Consider the following 21,972-nt stretch of genomic DNA (forward strand, 5'->3'; position numbering starts at 1 on the left):
CCTCTCATACTCAGCAGTCACAGGAATGTTCTATTTCTGCACTGGGAAAAACAATCTAGGTTTTGCAGAATCAACACCATCGCCAGCTCTCTCCTTCATCTGCTTGCTAATGAGCCTTTCAGCGAAAAGCATTTATGAAAAAACGGGAGAGAAAAAAAAAAATCCACTTCAGAAATCTGCTGTTGATTTATGGGCAAAGCTGTAAATCCTTTTTCTTTTTTGGGGCCCGTAATTAAGTAATGGCTCAATTAATCCTATCAAACCTACATTGCCAGAGAAGAGAGGAGGGACATTCATTAGGAGCCAACGGGGGGAGATTAATACACAATGGCTGTGCCACACAACTGAGTGGACACAGCAGCTCAGATTGCAGTGGGTTTACATATTTGATCGAATAAACTACAAGTCTATTTTCAGTGACTCCTTATACGGTGGACACAGACGGGAGTAAGAGGGATGAAATATTGTTTATTTTTTCTATAGTTTAAAAAGAATAAGCTGCTAATAAACTGTTTCATCAAGACATTCTTAATTTTGAATTCCAGTCATTCATGGCCACTCTGGTTAGGGTTAGGTCGTCTTATAGGGAAAAGAAAGCTGTTAAATCTTCTTTTTTGTGTGTGTGCGCAAGGAATGTGACCCCTGATTCTCCCTATTCCTTGTTTGGTAACAACACTGCTTCCTTACATCAAAGGAAGACAAAATCACTAAATCAGTTCACATCACATGACCCAGGGAAATATTTGTGTATTTAACTAAAGGAGATGAACTTCTTACTTGGCAGGGAACTAAAACAAATGCTGGCTGCGGATTTGCTTGTTTATCTGTAGGTAGAAAATACATAATAAGTAATTATTCCATCAAGTCAGAAAACTGGCTCTGCTGCAATTTGTTCTCTTATTATCACAGCACATATACAAGAAATGATTATATTAGAAGGTCCACGGCCGCCTCAGCTCAAATTAAAGTCTACAAACTCACAGCACATCGACAAACAAACAAAAAAAAAAAAGAAAATCTCATGTAGTCTGCATGAACGTGCACATTAAGCAACTATTATACCCCAGCATTCACTTAACTCTGATGGATTTTTAAATCACAAAGACATTCAAACCCATCTGTTAACTATTACTGACAGGCGATGCCAGATTGCAGCCTGAGCTTAAGGTGCTGGCACAAATCTCTGCCGGCCTTCTTTGCATTCAGGCCAGTTTTAGAGAAGTGTAATCTCCCTCTGAAAAGGCCACTTGTCCCACAGCTTTTAACACACGGTCAAAGCTTCAGTCACAGCTCTTCACTGAAAGGGCTTTCATGAAACCAATGGCCAAGCTCTGCTCATCTCACTGTCAGTGCTGCAGGCAATTATCACACCACCAGTGACATTAGAGCAGAAGCTCCTTCTTCTTCTTATGAAAGCACGTACAAATGACAGCAGTTTGAATGTTCTCGCTCTGGCAGGCTTTTCTTGGGCGAGTCCAGTGTCTCTCCATTATCCAAAAACATGCACCTGAGACTAACTGGCCTCAAATTGGCTGAAGGTGAGAATATGAGGTGTCTAATTCTCTGTTTGACTCATAATGGACTGACAACCTGTCCAGGCTTTACCTGCCTTCCCTTGATGGAGAGATGGATGGATGGATTGACACCTTTGGATCAGTTCATAGACACTGAAAACCAAAATAACACTTGAAGTGTAATGTGCTCTCCTTAAGAGTTTGAGAGAAATGGTGAATTACTGAGTCTTTGTCGTCATGGTAACAATAAAAAGCACATAATTAATGTTGTGAAACAGAAGCCATTGAGTTGATTACTCCTTTGGAAAGGACCATGACCTGGGGTAAAATTAAAGGCAAGCCTTTTTTTGCCATTTGCTGAGTGGAATGGATTGAATAACCCCCCCCCCCCCCCCCCCCCCTCCTTCTGGTTCATATAGTTCCCTCTGCTGCTATTTACTTTTACAACAGGGAGAGATAGACTTAAGCCCTCCTGCATAAAAGATATAGCAACTCAACCATCACACTGGTGAAACAAATTGTCAAAAAGATTCAATTTAACAGATAAAAGCAGGGCTGCTAAAAATCACACAATTAATTCAAACACTACACGTTGTCATTTTTGGCTGAATTCTCGACTCCATGTGTTTTTACAATAAAAGATAATGGCTGTTGGGATCAGCAGAGAAAAATAATGTCACGACATAAAGCCAGGCAATCATTGAATCTGTTACACTTATGATTTTGTCCTAAAGCCTATTTTATAACTGTAGTTTGTCTTTAATGTAGTTATTAATGGTATACACATCAGTTTATAACTCATCACAAAGTAAAACTAAACAAGCTTTTTCAGACAAAATGGAGAAAAAGGCTGACTTTTCTATGACTTTCATGCTCACATAGCATAAGACACAAATAACAATTTGTTGCCGAAAACTGTGTCATTTGATTCAAACCCTCCGTCTGTGCAGGAGGTGTTTGAATCAAATATCAGAAGACTAAAGAGGATAATTGATTTGACCACCAATAAACAGTCAGCCTTCATCTTTTAGAAGGAGAGCTGGGTTGGCTAAGCAGCCTGAACCTACAATTTATGGGCAGGTGAAATAACGGCGTCATCAGACATTCTAATTAAGTGGTGAATTATTAGAGTTAGGGCAGACAAGCTACACCTCCCCACACCCCTCACAAAGGAAAAAAAAAAAAAAAAAAACGTCTCTGTATGGTTTGGCAGGTTTGAAACTGTGCTTCTCACATACTAAATTGTCTCCCCCAGCATTTTAACCGTGCTGCACTGCAGAGAGTGAACAGCACAGTAGTAGATCCACGCTGCTGATTCCAGTTCAGTATTGATGTCCTGTCAACCCTGGGGACCACTTATAGTGAGAAGAGACCACGAGTCAGCACTTAGTGGACATTAGCCAGTGATGAGAAATGCGCACCGTCTATCTATAAGCACAAAATAAAATTCAATTAACATTTTGGAGAAAATTTTTTATTTTTGACAATCAAAGCCTCCATGTCAGTGTAACCCTCAATCCCGAGGCTACGTCCTTCTAATGTGACTTTGCTTTTTTTTTTCTTTTTCTCCTTCATCTCAAGGCATCTGCCATTTCTGTGTGACAGATTAGATGACGTCATCTATGTGGGATGTATTCACGTCTTCAATAAGCGAAATGTTGAAGGTGACTCTAGCATGTGATTGATGTCAGCATGCACATATATTGCTTTTAATGATCTGCCCTTCCCTTCCTCCAAGGTGTCACAACCACTGTGTCACTGGCTGACACCAGTAGCAGAGCTGGGAGTCTGACCTCCAAACATCATTGGTCAGCATACTGGGAGGGGGAGACATGCTGCAGTGTGTGTCTGTGGGTGGGTTTTTTTTTCTTTCTGCAGTGAGCAGACAGAACATGCTACAACATTGCTGCTACAATGCCTGCATCATCCATTTGATTGCCTTCTTTCCTTCTCTAACAATGTTCTTTTTTAAAAAACCTCCTCGTCTCACGCATGCAAATTTTCTGCTTCACCAGCCATGTGTCAAGATACATTCATGCCCCATCAGCTTAAACAAATCACTGCCGCGTCAAATGAACAAAAGCTTCAAGTTTTCAAGGAGTTGGTGCAATCCAGCAGACAATGCGCTGATATGAGTGTGCAATTCACGATCACAAGGCACTCCATCGTGTTGTGGGAATGAAAGATGGAAAAAGAAAATTGAGAAATTGACAATACCCATAACAAAACAAGTCTCCTTGTGTGTTGTGAACAATCAGCAAAGGTACAAGCAAAGGTTAGTGTGGTTGGGATTTAAAACACTGACAATTGAGTTTGTGTGCGTGTGTGTGTGTGTGTGTGTGGTAATGCACATGATTACATAACATTGGGCGATGTCCACTATATGCAGAGCCAAGAGGGAAAACTCACCTTTTGTTTCGAGGCATTCCAACACTCCAGAGACTCTGGCTTCAAATGAAGCAGAGGGGATTTACCCCCAGCTGGTAATATGAAGAATGTAACACAAACACTTCCATTGATGGAGCCGCTGCTGCCCTCAAGTTATCCCTTTTGCATGAATGCATTCAATCACACGTATGCATGACATGCAGCAGCATGGCTACGGCACTGAAGCATGTGCAGGAATCCCTCTCACTCACTCACTCTGACCACAGAACAGTAGGGGTGTTTCTCTTGATCCCTAATCCCTCATTCCCGTGGCAGGTTATTTCACCCCTTTGAAATCTGTCTTGTAATCGATTCCTGACAGCCTCCATGTGCCTGAGATGTTGACAGCGCACCTCATTGTTTTAGCCGCTGACATTTCATAATAAGGTGGTTGCAACAATTTCCTGCTGCATCATTTGCTCCATGTCTCCAAACAGCTCTTTCTGCTCTGTGCCACTCTGACCTCGGCTCATCCCAATGCACTTCGTCTTTCTTTTGTAATTATGCTCACATTTCCACTGCTACAGTGCTGACCGGCAAGGCTGTCCCCACTTTTTACGAGTCTTCAGCAATCCAGCCACTGGCACAAAGCCCTCTAAGCTGCCTCAGCTTATCGGTGGGATAAACCAATCAGGTGGCCTGAGGTCTATCTCAGGAAGTACTGACTCTATTTAGCTGAATGAGGGATAAGAAAGGGGACATAAAGGTGTGCTGTCCTGTGTCTGTATGACCACTGAGAAGAGACGTAGTTTAAGGAATTTCTTCCCGCATAGCAGCAGAGCTGTCATTTATTGCCGAATGAATCTATATTCCTCGTGAGAGAGCATGCTGGGTTTAAATGTCCCAGCAGGTTTGGTGTCAGGCCTTCATAAATCTCTGCATAATCAATCTCGGCAACACCCAATAACTGTGCACAAAATGAGCAGCGGCGAATGGAGGAACCGATACATTGCAGTATTTATCAAACTTTTATACAGAAATGATGATCCTGTGCAGTTTTCCCCTGGTGGTCTTGCACTACTGTGGAAGCCTGTTATTGTGAAGAAGTTACACTCAGTTTGCCAGCTTTGAGTAATGTTTGCATTCATGTCATTGCAGAGAATAATATTTAACTAATTATCAAACCGTGCTTGAAAGTGTTCATGTAATAATAAAACCTTGAGCAGAAAGGCAGAGGCTTTTTCTAAAACTAAGAATTCTTTTTTGAAGTAAAACTTCAACTGAAAACATGAAAGGGGTCATTATATACAATATTCACTTTCTAAAGGTTTTCCAACAGTAACCATACCTGGCCCGACGCCCCAGAAGTGAAGAAAGTGTGTCCTCTCTCTCCTTGGCTGGTTTCAGGTTTTAAAAAGTGTGTTGCTCCAACCAGCCAATCAGAAATCAAACCCTATATAGTGTCATCCGGGGGTTTAGCCAATCACAATCAAGTTAGGCTCTCCCCTTTGACTCCTCCTACAATTAGGCAGCTCTGCTCTGGCACATGGCACCACAAGAGGTAGTACTTCCTCCTCTTCCCATAAATGGGCGTGTGTGGGCGGAGCCAGTCCAGCTAACACAGGCACAGCAGATTCTCAATGCGTCTCCTATGATCCAATATTCAAATGGAGGAAAATCAAGGAAAAGCTGGATTTGGAGAAATAAACTTTGAATATAATGTTTTTGTACCAATGAGACAATGTGAAAGAGTTGAAAAGCTGGACAATATGACATAGATGTACTGTGGCTGAAGTTGTCACGGACTCATTTAGCATCAGAAGCAGCAGGTCATTCATTGCTGCTTTTACACTCCGCCTGACCTTTCCAATAGATTTGACGACACGGTTATTGTCTGACCTATTGAATTCTATTGAATTCTAGACTGCCTCACTAATGCACTTAAATGGAGCCTGAAAATGCATCGATACACATACACACGAACAGAAGAAAACCAAAAATACTACTTAACTCCATTGACTTGCAGTGCATGCTTTTGGAGTGATTCATGGACTTTTAAGGCTTCACTTTAAACAGCACGATGCTCCTAAATTCCCTGAATTAGCTGGATCAATTTAAGCAACAAAAAAAAAAGAGCAATAATTAAAAGACAGCAGAATATTCAACAAGATTTACAGTCATTGATTAAGTGCAACAGAGCTGGTCAGAGTTCCACAATAAAGGGTGATATATCAATTACTATATGGGTGCTGTCACAGGCGGAATTGGATGAAAATATAAATAGGAATCATCTTTCAATGCATCTGCAAATGTATCTACATTGTGTGATTATAGTTCCAATTGAAAGTGAAGGATCATGCAGTACAGCAAAAATAAATCACATCAAACAGGGAAATTCAATTTTGGGCCCAGCACGTTTGCTACGTTATCAACCAGTTATTACATTTAGGGTTTTATTACATTATAACAATATCTAAATACACTCACCTCTGAGTAATATTTAGCAGAGTGATTATATAGTAGATATCAACGTGAGTGTGGTGGACTGATGAACTGTCAGTGATGTGCCCTGCCTTCATTGATCCTCAGCAAAAAGTATTGAATGATTGTTTCTGTTCAAATACACCAAAATTATTATTTTAACATATTTTTGTATTGTAAATTCAAAAGGTCCGTAAAACCACACATTTTTGTTATGGCCTTGCGAGTGGCTCAAAAGCAGTGTTTTACTTCCCTCCAGTGGTCGTTTCTTTTAGTGAACCCTGCACTGTTTTGGATTCGTTTGTCTTGCTGTAGGAGCTTTTGACGAGTCATTGTCAGAGATATATAAAGAATGAAATATCACCATGAGGGGGAAATAGGTAAGTAAGGAAATAGGTGTCAGAATGAAAACTTCAGACAGGAGATCATTGAAAGACTTTAACGTACTGAGTCAATGTCTTCTTGCATGGAGAGAGAGAGCGAGAGAGAGAGAGAGAGAGAGAGAGAATTATGCTTGTTTCCTCTGATCTTGGTATACATTCTTCAAAAATTTAATTTTTACAAAATGCTCTCTAAACTTGCAACTCATTATTATTATTATTATTGCTTTTTTTTTTTTTTGCTGTAACATCAACTTGCTCAAATTACGAGCACAAAGGAATGAAAGTGCATTTTTTTAATCTCCGAAGAGTATAATTTCACTTTTTGCTTTAATGGGGAAAAAACGTGTGCCTTGGGCCTTGTTGTGGAAAGCTGTCGTCGTTACATGAAAAAAACAAACAAAAGAAGAAAAGAAAAAAACCATGTCTGACTCACATCTAGACTTTGAACCACACAGGTACAGTTGAACATGTGATTCATTCAGACATGGTTGTTTGCAAAGCTGGCAGCAACAAAGACTTTGTGCTTCCTCCCTGTACTTAAGAAGACTTTTCAGGTATTTGTGCTTGAGCAATTAATACGTTTACTTACTAAATTCTGCTCACTCTACTCCTGAAATTTTTAAAATACACTCGTTTCTTCTTTGTTTTTTGTTTTTTTACTTCAAAGAGAATGACTCAGAATCCCAGTAAAAGGCAGCTGATTGTCACATTTATCCACACTAATCCTGCAGAAGATTAGGAATGCAAGACTGATCAAAGTACATCAATACTGATTTGATGATAAGACTTCCTGCCTCCCTACCAGTGTATTCAATACATGACTAGGCTGGCGAATTCACACTAACAGACATTGAAGGGAATAGAATAGAATAGAACAAATGTTTATTGTTGAACAGAGCACATGAGCTGGTGCATGTTTAAATGATCTTTCATTGCAAAAACTCACAAGCAGACTGGTATAAAAAAACTCATATTGTAATATTGTAGTGTGTGTGTGTGTGTGTGTGTGTGTGTCATAGTAAAAATACATCACAAAGATCGCAAAGTTTCCGTGCTTTTCAGAAGCCATACTTCTCTTTTCACTTTCACATAAATATTGAAGTTGAAAGAGTTGTAACTATATTTATGTTAGGAGATATGAGCATTTTTTTTCACCATATTTTCCTTTTGAACTAAAATAACATTTGACTAACTATAAAATACCCAAGAAAGAATGTTTTGTTAAGGACACATGAACACCATCTCGGTTTAATAAGCCTGCTATGAATAATAATCCTGTCTGTCTCTCTCCTGACAGGGAGAGTTTCCGCTCTACAAATTACTAACACATGTCCAGAGGAACATTGACATTGTATCTGGACAACAACACAATATCCAGGACGTGCGTATAAAATATGTGAAACCTGTTGATCCAGTTCATCCAGACGATTCACTCTTGCATGAAACAGTTAACACCTCAGTGGTAGACTATTGGCGCGTGGAAGTGAAACCGGACTTGTGTCTTGCTCATTTCCTTGTTTACTTGCTCCCTTTCCCCTGTGTCTGCTGTCCAGAAACACATGAGCCACAAAGCCGAAGAGAGTATTATCGAACAGGCGTCTGCAAGTCACTAACATCAGGGATCAGCACTGATTGGTGAGTAACCTTCAAATCTAAAGTACAGGCATGTTAGAGACTGACTGCAAGTCCTTGCAATGACTTTTACTCTGAAAAAGTAGCTTCTGTCCATGTGTAGAAGTTATAACTCACTTTAATATGAGCAGCAGCAAAGATTCTCAAATACCTTTTAAGTAACTTGAAGCGGCGCAAATAATTTTAACAGCCATAATGCTCAGATACAGATTCAAACGCATGTTGCAGTGATGAATGCAACAGACAAAAAGGTCTTCTTTACTATTTTCTATTCATTAACAGTTGTAATAGATTGTGGATTTGAGCCTTGCAGTCGATTTTATTCAGTGATTTGTTTTTAAAAGACATTTTACTACATGTGCTTGGACTGGGTGAAAGTGGACACTTTGTTTTCTTGTCCTGAGTAATGACATTATTAACCTCCCACGACGTGGCAACCACATATGTGGACATTATTTTGGGTGTCTGAACCACAATACAAAATTAGTTTGGGTCTTTGGTGGTAAAAACTGCAGCCTTGTTTGTCTATTGAAGGAATGGTGATGAACTAGTGACAGTGTCAGGGGAGGCCGTGATGCATGTTAGTTGTGAAGATCAGCACATGTGATCCAAACCAACTGGTCCTGATAGAAAAGTGTCAGAAGAAACTGTACAATGGTTCACCTCATAGGAAGTCAGTCATACTGTTATGGCTGATTGGTGTATGCTGGACACACTGACATGCAACCTAAACACCCACAGGAATGTCTTGTTTATAGATATTAGAACATTTCTGATAAAGCTGCAGCAGAAATCCAAATCCAAAACATCAGAACAGACAAGACTTTGGTGAATATCAAAATAATACCCTTAAAAAAGACAAAAAAAATTGGGTTTACACTGTGCTACATACTGTACATACAGAGTTATCTGCTCCCTTCTTCTCTGCATTGCAGAAGATGTTAATGTTTCTATTATTGTATCCACTTGTTGAGAGAAGAAAGAAATATACAGAATGCATCATCATTACTGTACATTATAAGTCTTGACTGTTTAAATACACTTTAAATAAACTTCCTCTAATCTAATTTATACAAGATAAATCCATTATGAGGTGTAAAACTGATGGAAGTTGCACATAATCTCTTAACCAGATACATTTTTCATACACTATAGAGTTGTTCTGCCTGACAGACGAACCCAAATATAATTTAGGTGTTTGAAAATGGACATGTTGTCATTTGAACAATGCATATAATCAACGTGTTTGTCATATAGAGTTTTCAAATGATTGCAAGTGCATTTCTAAGGGGCACTGACTTTGACATGCAAAAAGCTCATAAAAAAGAAAAAGAAAAAAACCACTGGCTTTTGGGTATAACGAGAAGTTTAATACAAAATAGATTACGCCTTGAAAATCACAGAAATCCTATAAAAGCATAATTTGTGGTAATGCTTGACACAGCTAATTATTTGAATACTCAGTGACTTTCATCAGTGTATGTGTTCTTGTCAGTTGCTTGAAGCAAAGGAAAAATGTGGAAGTTGCTCAATATGGTCTGATAGAAGTTTAATGCTCATATTGATTTTCCTTCCCTTTTTATGAGGCCATTGAAAAGATGTGCTCCCCCCGTGCCTGCCTTCCAATATGGATCTTCATCACGTGGTGCCAACACTCCTTGGTGTCCCCAAAGAACGCCTCCTGCAGCGTGCAAGGCGGCAGAGCCGACTGCAGCCACTTGGGTCTCAGTAAGATCCCGACAGATCTCCCAGGCAACATCACAGCGCTGGACATGTCTCACAATAGACTGGTGGCGATCGACCCCGCGTCAGTAAAGCCGTATCCACACATCCTCCACCTCAACCTAAGCCATAACAGCATCACCAAGCTGAATGAAGGCTTGTGTGAGATATTGCCTCTTCTGCAGACACTGCGTCTGGAGCGAAATGAAATCTACTTGCTGAAGAAGGAACATCTAAGCCAGTGCAACCGTCTTACTTTACTGAATATGGCCAGCAACAGGCTGAAGCTGAAAGGAGAGCCCTTCAGCGGTCTCCAGGTATGGATGTTGAGAAGAGTCCTACAATGAAACCAATAATAAAAGAGACTCTGAATTTGGCTTTGGGTAGTCACTTCATTCTACGTATTAGTAAATGTAAATGTTTTTTTCACAGAGCCTGACATTGCTGGATGTTTCCCTGAACAAGCTGCAGTCCGCTCAGCTGGGCTCTGAGCCTCAGCTGCCCAGCTTGGTGAGTCTCAATCTGGCATCGAATCTTTTCACCGAACTGAAGAGAGAAGACTTTTCCTTTTTGAACCAATCGTCTTTTCTACAAGTCCTCAATTTGTCATCAACTCCTCTCAAAAAGGTAAGGAACTGACCTGCAAACGGGAAATGAAATATTCTGTAGAAGTTAGTTGCATCGGTGGAAAGTAGTTATCACAGCAGCTTGGTTTCAGTTGTCTTTTTTTGTGTCTTCCTTTTTCTCATTTTTTTTTTTTTTGACTGACTGTCATTTCTGCTTCTCGGTTTGCAGTTGGAATCTGGCTGCTTCAAGCCCGTTTCAGGCCTGCGCACTTTACTACTTGATCAAAGCAATTTTGGTACTTCAGTCATTTCAAAAGTCTGCTCTGAGCTGTCGCAGACCGCCATTGAAGCTTTGTCTCTTCAGAAGATGAAGCTCATCACACTGACAAGCACAACATTTAAAGGACTCGAGGAAACAAATCTGACCTTCCTAGATCTGTCCAGCAACAACCTGACCAAAATAGAAGAGGGCTCTTTCAGTTGGCTGCCCAGACTCAAAACTCTGATTTTGTCACAAAATAACATCAAGCATGTGACCAAGGGGACATTTCAGGGCCTCAAAGGATTGAAAACACTGCAGCTGACTCGGGCACTGGTGAAAACTCGCAGCTCCGCTGTGCCGATTATCGATGATTTTTCCTTCCAGCCGTTGAGTGCCCTGGAGAGTTTGATGTTACAGAGGACTTCAGTGCGGGAAATCACGGAGAACACCTTCACGGGATTGACGAGTCTTACCGAACTTGACGTGAGCTGGAGTATCTACGCGTCCCTGAAAAACATCAACAAGGAGACTTTTCTGTCACTTTCTAATTCGCCACTGAAAAGGCTGAACCTTGCAGGCACGGCGATAGCGCATCTTTATCCCGGGTGCTTCTCCGTTTTGAGAAACCTCACGATTCTCTTCTTGGATCACAACTTCATTAACCAAAACATAACGGGCCAAGAATTTGAAGGTCTCAGTCACCTTGATGAACTCCACATGAGCAATAACATCCAATCCATTCAACTCAGTCCTCTGAGCTTTGCGAATTTAGCCAGCCTTAAAGTTTTGACTTTGGGGAAAAGTCTTCGCGTCACGGCCTTGAACATGGATCCCTCTCCATTCAGATTCCTATCCAACCTCGCTTTACTGGATCTGAGCAATAACAACATCGCTAACATCAAAGCAAATCTGCTGGAAGGTCTATGGAACCTCAAGGTGCTAAATCTCCAACACAACAACTTGGCCCAGCTGTGGAAGAGTGTCAATGTTGGCGGGCCGGTGTTGTTTCTCAAAAACATACCGAGGCTGACAACCTTACAGTTGGATTTTAACGGACTGGATGAGATACCAACGGAGGCTTTGAAAGATCTGACCAACCTGAAGGAGCTCAGCCTCAGTAACAACCTCCTGAACAGTCTTCAGGACTCTGTCTTTGACCATCTGAACTCACTGCGGGTTTTAAGACTGGCGAAGAACTTGATCACAACTGTGAAGCCTGAAGTGTTTAAAACGCCCACAAGAAACCTCAGCCTGCTTGTCATGGAAAGAAATCCCTTTGACTGCACATGCGAGAGCATCCTGTGGTTCGTGACGTGGTTGAACAGCACAAACAAAACCAGCGTACCGGGTCTCGAGCAACAGTATGTTTGCAACACTCCACTGACTTACTTCAACAGGGGCATCATCCATTTTGACCCCCTGTCGTGTAAAGACATGACCCCATTTCAGGCTCTGTACATATTAAGCAGCACAGCAGTTCTAATGCTCATGGTAACCGCTCTCCTGGTGCGCTTCCATGGCTGGAGGATTCAGTTTTACTGGAACATGCTGATCAGCTACACATTAGGATTAAGCGATGCCAAAGTGGAAGAGGGGAGACAATTTGAATACGATGCCTACGTCATACATGCTGCGGCGGACGCCAGCTGGGTGGAAAGGAGGATGGAGCCCTTGGAGAACGAAAGGTGCCGTTTTTGTCTGGAGGATCGGGATTCCGTTCCTGGCATGTCACAGCTTGAATCCATCGTGAACAACATGCGCAAGTCCAGAAAAATACTGTTTGTGATCACGGAAAGTCTCCTTCTTGATCCCTGGTGCAGACAGTGAGTCATGTTCAGCCATCTGCACACATACTCTAATACATAAAGTTAAAATGAAGTGAGGACAATATGTGTGCAGCTTGTAAACAAACTTTCTGATGATAGAGTAAAGTATTTGCTGGGCCTTTTGTTGACTTTGAATCCGCTGCAATTCTCCAAATACACAAGTGATAACTAGTTTAATTTAATCTTCTCAGAAATATGACCCAGATATATATATAGTTGATGTTGTGTCTTCATACACTCCTAAACTGACTCAGAAGCATTGAATACCAGACCTTTATAAATCCAGAAATCCAGTTTTCTGTATGTTTGGACTTGTTCTCTTGATGAAGATTAAATCTCAAAGCACAAAACTGCATATTGAACCTTTGTTAAGTCTTGCGCAAGTATATGTCATTTCTGATGAGAGTTTCCAAAGTTGTCTTGTTGTCCTTAACCTTTTGCTTTCCCCTTGCAGGTTTAAAGCCCACCACGCCCTTCATCAGGTCATTGAAGCAAGCAGGGACTCAATCATCCTTGTCTTCCTGCAGGACGTGCATGACTACAAACTGTCTCGCTCGCTCCTCCTCCGCAGGGGCATGTTGCGATCATGTTGCATCCTGGACTGGCCCGTCTACAAGGAAAGGGTGCCGGCTTTTCACCAGAAGCTTCTCATTGCACTTGGCATGACTAATAAATTGCAGGAGTAATTGTTTTTCATTGATAATTAAAGACTAGTCATGACAGTATAATAGATCATTTTTACGACCACTCCCAGTTTTCTCCACTTGCTTATTGTTTTTCTGTAAATATTTTGTATATCTGCATTGTTTGTACTGCTATGGGTTTATCATAAACTATCATGAAACAACATTATTGTTTTAATTTCACTGAATGCTTGATTCTAATGTAGTAAAAGGGGTGTGCAAGCATACAGGAACTGAATAAAAAGTACAGTGTACACACAAACACACACACTCACACACACACACACAAACACACACACACACACCCACACACGCACCCACACACGCACACACACACACACACACGCTCCATGGATAAATTAAAAGTGCTCCAAAAATAATAATAAGTTTAAATAATAAAAAGTACAGTGTACCCACACACGCACACACTCTCCATAGATAAGTTAAAAGTGCTCCAAAAATAATAATAAGTTTAAATAATAAAAAGTACAGTGTACACACACACACACACACACACACACACACACACACACACACGATCCATGGATAAATTAAAAGTGCTCCAAAAATAATAATAAGTTTAAATAATAAAAAGTACAGTGTATACACACACACACACACACACACACACACACACACACACACACACACACACACACACACACGATCCATGGATAAATTAAAAGTGCTCCAAAAATAATAATACGTTTAAATAATAAAAAGTACAGTGTACACACACACACACACACACACACACACACACACACACACACACACACACACACACACACACGCTCCATGGATGAATTAAAAGTGCTCCAAAAATAATAATAAGTTTAAATAATAAAAAGTACAGTGTACACACACACACACACACACACACACACACACACACACACACACACACACACACACACACACACACACACACACACACACACACACACACACACACACACATACACACACACACACGCTCCATGGATAAATTAAAAGTGCTCCCGCACTGACATCTAGTGGCCATAGTGAGAAATGGCCACAATTAAAAACAAACCAATTCACGTAAAAAAAAACATGCAGAACATCTTTGCTTTAAAAAGGGTGATACGGCACCCTGAGTTTATACTGGCGTTGTAAAAATGTAAAGAAGATGTGGCTACAAATTGCATAGATTTGCAAATAGTTGTTGCACAACAAACATCTCTGAGCAAAAGTTAAGGCTGCGGCCTGCCATTGAATGAAGCATTTCTTCAATAATGGTTGATGGTTATCAAGCCCAGATCCTGTGGGACCTCAAAATATGTGCAAACAAACTGGTGTTGGCGAACCAACTGGACAGGAAGAGATGGAAAAACAGTAGGAGGAGCGGCTCTAGAAAGAGAAGAGAGAGACTCACGACGAGGACGTTTATTCAGATGCCACATTTCCCCAACAAGGTAATGCAAATCAACAGTATCAAATCAACAGTAGCAGTGAAAGAAATACTGAATATAGAACAAACAAAAAAAGTACAATAGCATTTTTTAAGTCAAAAGAGTAATCACTGTCATGCATTTAGTTCAAAGACATAAAGTGCAGAAGTTTATATGTTCGTGAAGTAAGCATTATAGGGTGTGTGTGGGAAAGCGAGCGGAGTGATACATCACCTCCGGAGAGGATCGGGGTTTGTTTCAGCGGAGTGAGTGCTCTCCTCGCTCATAGAGGATCTTTGTTGCAGACAAGAGAGCGGAGGAACTCTCATAAATACGCTGTGACTCTCTAAATATTTGAACCTGGGAACATTTTCGTCTTTGTAAGTATTTGTGTGCCAGAAGCACTTAATTAGAGGTCGGGAATATTCTCAGATGTTACTTTAAGTTGTTTTTTTTTTTTTATTATTATTATTTATTTTATTTATTTGAGCAGTACACATTCTGCTCAAAAGGAGTGGGCTGAAGCAAGAAGCTTATGAACGCCCACCCCCAAACTCAGAGCAACAAAAAGTACATTCCACACTAGAATAGAAAGAACAAAACATCAACAAAAAAGAACCTCCCACATTTCAAACGACTATATCAACATGGACCAAACTTACAACACACACTCACACACACATGCATACATATACGTTGATCCTACTTCTCCTGGTGGCAATGCGTTTCTTCTTCTCTGTATGTTTCAAAAATCTTTTGTTTGTATTTGTATTTGAAGAGGTGCATGTTTGGGCATTGTTGATGTTTGGGCATGTTAATTTACGGTTTGCAGTTTCTTTTGTATTATACATGTGTAGCGAGTTATTTGTGTTGTTTCGCACGCATGCACGTGCATAAGAATTTTCCACTAAACAAGAAAAGTAAGCCTTGTGTGTGGAGTTTTTCTTTAATTGGTTCGCTGGCTGTCCAGCAACACAGAGACACGTGTCGTGAGGACAGCACAATCACATTAAAATTATACAGATTACAATACAGATAAAAAAAAGAAAAGTTTTCCTGAAAGGCAGCCAATATTTGACAGACAACAATTGAAAGCAGCTTCGGTGTGTTTGTTTTGAACAGTTTTGATCCGATGAGGTCTCGATGGATCCAAACATCACAAAAGATAGCAGCTTAGACAAAAGCAGAAAATATAAAACATGTAATTACAGTTCTGTGTTCTGATATAATACAGTTCAGGGTCTGCAAACACACGAACCTCTGGAAGTTGGTCTGCTATTTATTTATTTTTTTAACACAATGGTGTTGTTTTGGTCTGACCGGCTCAGTAAATGTATTTTGTCTGAAAGTAATTTGATATGTTTGTTTGACTTTGGTTACTGCTAAATGTGATATAAAAAAACAACCCAGATAAAAACAAATGATTTTATTGTAACGGGAATCTGTGTATATATTATTATTATTATTATTATTATCGTCATTCTTATTGTTGTTGTTATTATTCTATTATTATCATAATTTCTCTTTCTCATTTTTTCTTTTTTACTTGTATGTTCTTTTTGTTTTGTTTTTGTTTTTGTATTTTTTTTTTATATATATGGAACTGTGTCTGCAGTAATAAAGTCCTCAATAATAGGTTGTCTCACTCAAATGATCTAAACTCACATTCAGAGGTTGTAACTACCCTAATTGTTATAGTTATGGTGATCATATAAGACTGTAATTCATTTGCCAGCGGGGCTGGACAGGAAGTGAGAGAAAGGGACAAAGTACAGGGCCAATCAGCCGTCCCACTGTGAATAAATAACCATCATTATGAAATGTGTGTCAAAACAGTTTTCTTTGTTTTGTTTCTTCTTATATTTAAAGTCATCATTACTCCATGGTATGTACGTGTCATTATATATCTTAAAACATCATTTAAAACAATTAAATAAAAATGTTTTCCTGCAATATAAACAAGCAAAAAAAAAAAAAAAAAAAACAGCAGCTTTTCCTGACCCACTTTATTATTTGTGCCTGTAGGACAAAGTGGAGGAGGAGTGAAGTGAAGTTCACCGTGAGTCCCCTTTGCAGTGCTGGGGCAGTCAGTCTGAGGCAGATTCTTCAGCCGTCAAGCAGACTGGAAACCCACTCACACACTCTCAAAAGATGGCAGTTTTATTAGGCAGCTATACAACGCCCTTACTTGGAGTTACCATATTCATTGCTGCACTGACTTACATCTCTTACAAGCTGCTGAGTGAATATCTGCACAAATGGTTTGTGATGAAGCCCATCCCGGAGGTGGCAGGAACATATCCCATCATTGGAAATGCTCTGCAGTTCAAGACTAATCCAGGAGGTAAGAATGAGGAGGCTTGCGAACCTTTGAAGCTATTATCTTCATAATGAAACAAAATTAATGTTTTGTTTTTCTCTGCTTCAGAATTTTTTCGTCAAATCCACGATTATACTCAGGAGTTCTGGAATGAACCACTTCTAAAGATCTGGATTGGACCTGTGCCATTCGTGGTCCTGTTTCACGCTGAAACTGTGGAGGTATGCTGACTGACACACACACACACACACATACACACACACACACACACACACACACACACACACACACACACACACACACACACACACACACACACACACACACACACACACACACACACACACACACTGATTTGTACACAAGAATAGGTGAAGGATGGTGTTGCGCTTTAATTTACATTCCAGAGAAACACAGCTTCAGTCTACCAGCACGTGATGCAATGGAAAGATGCAGCTTGTAATTGAGCTCACGGACATTGCTGTGTTTGTGTCTTTAACCTTTAAGATGTTGTTGCACTTTAACATGCGCCGGTCCACTGCTCTGAGTGCAGAAGCCCAGCACGATTCCCCCCTGATCAGTAGCTCCCGCTTTTAAGTGGAGTCTGCTTCTGTGGTACAAATTGCAAGTTTTCCTCAGGTCGCTTCACTTTGTGTAGAAATCCCACCTGACGTGTGTCTTCTGCTTATATTCAGACGATGACAGAATAATACTGAGTGTTTCTGTGGTGGCTCGAGGAGGGTGTCGTAATGCACAATGTGCATTTTGTGGTGGATATCTCATTCCCAATGTGTTTCTTTTCATTCATGCGTTCTTTTTCCATTCTGTTGTTTGTAGGCAATCGTGGCCAGCTCAGTTCACATTGACAAAAGTCAATCATATGAATTCCTCCATCCTTGGCTTGGGATGGGTCTGCTCACCAGGTGACCCTCCGTTCTATCTATCGGACTCTGTCATTCATGTGATCATCCGTTGTACAACCTTATCTACTGCTTGTCTGGATATATGTGTGTGTGTGTGAATATATAATGTGAATCATGTCAGTGTACTTCCTCTTAAATCGTAGCTGATGTCTTCTCCCCTCGATCAGCACCGGGCGTAAGTGGCGCCAGCGGAGGAAGATGCTGACGCCCACCTTTCACTTCTCCATCCTGACGCAGTTCTTGGAGGTGATGAACGAGCAGGCCGAGATCCTGGTGGGGAAGCTGGAGGAGCAGGCTGGGAAGGGTCCCTTCAACTGCTTCAGTCACATCACCCTCTGTGCTCTGGACATCATCTGTGGTGAGCAGATCCACCATAGCGTGCGACACCAAGCAGCACGAGGTTTTCAAAAAAGCGTCGAATGAGGACGTTGAATGTTGTTTCAGAGACCGCGATGGGAAAGAGAGTTTACGCGCAGAGTAATTCTGAATCGCAGTATGTGAAAAGTGTCTACAAGTGAGTCCCTTTTCCCCCCCCCCTCTCTGCACACATGCAGGTAATGATGATGATTTGATCAGTTTATTCACTCTGCGCCCACAGGATGAGTGACATCGTCAGCCGCCGACAGAGGACGCCGTGGTTTTGGCCAAAGTTCATATACTACTTCTTTGGCGAGGGCCGGGAGCATGACAGGACTCTGAAGGTCCTCCATTCCTTTACAGCCAAAGTGAGTAGCCGGTGCCATGCTGTCTGTCCTGAATCATTTTAACAGTCTTAATCCTAAAAAAAAACCAAGGGAAATTATGGAACATAAATAAAAACATGGGATTAAAAAGATAAACCACACAGTCACAATAGAAAATGTGCATAGTGAATAATTTTGTTCCTGAGACTTTACAGTGGCTCCCAGGAGAGAGGCAGTATTGTGATATAGATATTATTCCCAACAGATTAAATAAAACTCAAACAGGTGTTCAGTTCTTTTTTTTTGTTTGTTTGTTTTTTTTCAGGTGATACGTGAAAGGGCAGAAATGATGTCCAATATTGAGGCAGACAGAGAAGATGAACAAGGACAAAAGAAGCGGAAGGCCTTTCTGGACATGCTTCTGAAGACAACAGATGAAGACGGAGTCCCAATGAGTCACCAGGACATTCAGGAGGAGGTGGACACCTTCATGTTTGAGGTGGGTGTTCAGAAAAAAACAACCCAAAACAACTTTTATTAATGGACCACTTTTCAGTGTTTCTTTATATATCATTGTTTCAGAGATCCATTACGTTATGAAGTCAGATAAACAGTTTTTACAGGCCTGGAAAATCTTACTTATTTTTCCCAAAAAAAGACATTTTTAGGGGGAAAAAACTGCTTTTTTTTGTTTTTAAATGAAATATGTTTAAATTTCAACTTAAACAAGTTCCACTAATTAAAAAAACCTATGCCACTTAGAATAAAATAAAATGTGAAAAAAAAAAACATTGTTTAATTGGGAGTTGAGTATATAAAAAGTGCACGTTTACACTTTTAAAGTACCCTAAAATCCAGTTATTGTTTTTTTAATCCGATTTCCTGCCTGTGACTCTTACAGTTTAATAATGGAAACTTCAAAATGTTATTGAAGTAATTTATATAAACTACATTTTTTGCCTCTTCCAACATATCTTGTATTGTACTATATTTGACACCATCTTTACAGGACTGAATTGATAAAACTCAAGGGACAATTTTTGCTTTTGAGTTGATAGAAACTGAGCTTCACTGGAAGATAAGAATGTTGTGACTCATCTGATTTGGATTGTTGCATTTTTATGTTGCAGGGTCACGACACAACGGCAGCCGGGATGAACTGGGCCTTACATCTGATTGGCTCGCACCCCGAGGTGCACAGCAAACTTCAGCAAGAGCTGCAGGAGGTGTTTGGTAAAGTAACATGTTATCTCAGTTTTTATTTTTTTCCCCCCTTCCCTTTCTTGTTCCTGCCCAGAGGCGTCGAGCTCTGATCATTGTCATTCAGCTTACACGAGGGATAATCACTGTGAAAATCCTTGCCATAATACAGAGAAGATAATTGATTTATTATCTCTGCTGTGTGGATTTATCATCGCCTCTGTGCAGTTTTTGCGTGATGTAAGAGTGGCGCCATTTTTGTGCTGGTTCAGGGGTCTAAAACTGCCTTCAAGTAATGAAGACATGATTTTATGATACAGTCATACTACAGTGAATTAGACAATCATACCACAACTTGTTATTCAACTGCCACTAACTGATATTTTGTCGTAACCAGACTTTGTTCATCTTTACACGGTGGATTGTTTGAGATATAACCCAAGCCCAGGCGCTTGAGCAGCCTTTCTCTCTTGTGGCAAAGGTTCATCCGACCGCCCCATTAACATGGACGACCTGAAGAAGCTGAAATACCTGGAGTGTGTGATCAAGGAGTCTCTGCGACTGTTTCCCTCCGTGCCTTTCTTTGCCCGTACCCTCTGCGAGGACTGCCATATCAGTGAGTTAACACATCAGTGATGACACTCCGCTGAAACATCCTTTTGTAGATCTCAAATCCCACAGGGTGACAGCGGTAGAGCGCTGAGGAAGCCGGGCTTCCTCCTATTTAAAATCTGTCTTCCTGACAAACCGAACACATAGTGCGGCGGCGTTGCAGACTTCTGTGTCACTCTTATTTAGTCTTAATTATTCAAACAACGGGGGTATTCAGAGCATGTATCATCACAGTGGATGATACATGGTTAGCAATAATATATGAGTTAATACTGGATGTACAAGTAAAATTCTATTTTTTTTAATGAATTAGACTAATAAAAGAAAACATTAATTATGATATCATTCAATTGATTGTCAAAGTTAGCTGCAACAATTGACTGTCTTGGAATTAAAACAATACTTTAATTAATGATTTAAGGGGAAATAAAATCGTGTAAAATAAGTTATGTAGTAATGGGTGGAATAGTAACTGTTGCTGGCAATTAATACTGAATGATAATTAACTTCAATTATCAAAACGCGAGATGTGAGAAAAGGAATTTGTGGCATCTGGACACACTGAATGTGTTCATTAGTTGGCAGCCTTTCTCTGTGGTAGAAAAGAAATATTGTTATTTATTACCATCACTGTGTATTCAGTCGACGATGCAATAATGTGTCAGAAATAATATTTCAATATCAGTAGATTTCTGAGTTCATTCCTGTTATTTGGTCCTCAGAGGGTTTCGAGATTCCCAAAGGTGCAAATGCAGTCATAGTGACCTACGCTCTTCACCGTGACCCGCGGTACTTCCCCGAGCCCGAGGAGTTCAGGCCCGAGCGCTTTCTGTCTGAAAATTCGGTCGGAAGACCCCCATATGCATACATCCCCTTCTCAGCAGGACTCCGCAACTGCATAGGTGAGAGCATCATTGATTAGTGCCATGAGAATAGACACACACACGTAATATATGTCTCATTGCGTGCTTGTGGCTTTTTTTTTTTGTGGTGTTTTTTATTTTTTCAGGTCAGCGTTTTGCACTGATGGAAGAAAAAGTGGTCTTGGCTTACGTTCTGCGCAACTTTAATATTGAAGCTTGTCAAAAACGCGAGGAACTTAGTCCAGTGGGAGACCTGATCCTCCGGCCAGAGAAGGGCATCTGGATCAAAGTGGAAAAACGAACCCAGAGAACCTCACAATGACTCTACATGACGAAGATACTCCGTTTGCACTCAAAAGTGAATGTGACGAGACCGAATTTGAAATTATGCAAATGGATCCAACAGCGGAATGATTGCAATTAATTGGGATGTTAATGAAAACATTGAATTTGCAGTGCGGGACTGAATAGGTTTTTATAATAATCAACTAATCACAAGCACGTCAATGACAATTAACTGGGG

At 40.5% G+C, this 21,972-nt stretch overlaps 2 protein-coding genes across 2 annotated transcripts; both read left to right on the top strand.

Annotated features, from left to right (window-relative positions):
- Positions 1-9,975: 9,975 nt before the first annotated feature.
- tlr3 (toll-like receptor 3) lies at positions 9,976-13,445 on the top strand (the record flags this gene model as incomplete). Its single annotated transcript, XM_080520996.1, has 4 exons — positions 9,976-10,416; positions 10,532-10,726; positions 10,895-12,750; positions 13,208-13,445. The coding sequence occupies 4 exons, from the start codon at positions 9,976-9,978 to the stop codon at positions 13,437-13,439; spliced, it is 2,724 nt and encodes a 907-aa protein (XP_080377122.1). The 3' UTR covers positions 13,440-13,445.
- A 3,554-nt stretch (positions 13,446-16,999) lies between these two features.
- On the top strand, positions 17,000-21,771 carry cyp4v2a (cytochrome P450, family 4, subfamily V, member 2a; the record flags this gene model as incomplete). Its single annotated transcript, XM_080520997.1, has 11 exons — positions 17,000-17,192; positions 17,277-17,389; positions 18,006-18,091; positions 18,259-18,449; positions 18,536-18,605; positions 18,690-18,816; positions 19,100-19,273; positions 19,905-20,007; positions 20,456-20,590; positions 21,309-21,488; positions 21,596-21,771. The coding sequence occupies 11 exons, from the start codon at positions 17,000-17,002 to the stop codon at positions 21,769-21,771; spliced, it is 1,548 nt and encodes a 515-aa protein (XP_080377123.1).
- Between the last annotated feature and the right edge of the window lie 201 nt (positions 21,772-21,972).

Source organism: Blennius ocellaris, assembly GCF_963422515.1.
Source record: "Blennius ocellaris genome assembly, chromosome: 3".
Lineage (NCBI taxonomy): Eukaryota > Metazoa > Chordata > Actinopteri > Blenniiformes > Blenniidae > Blennius > Blennius ocellaris.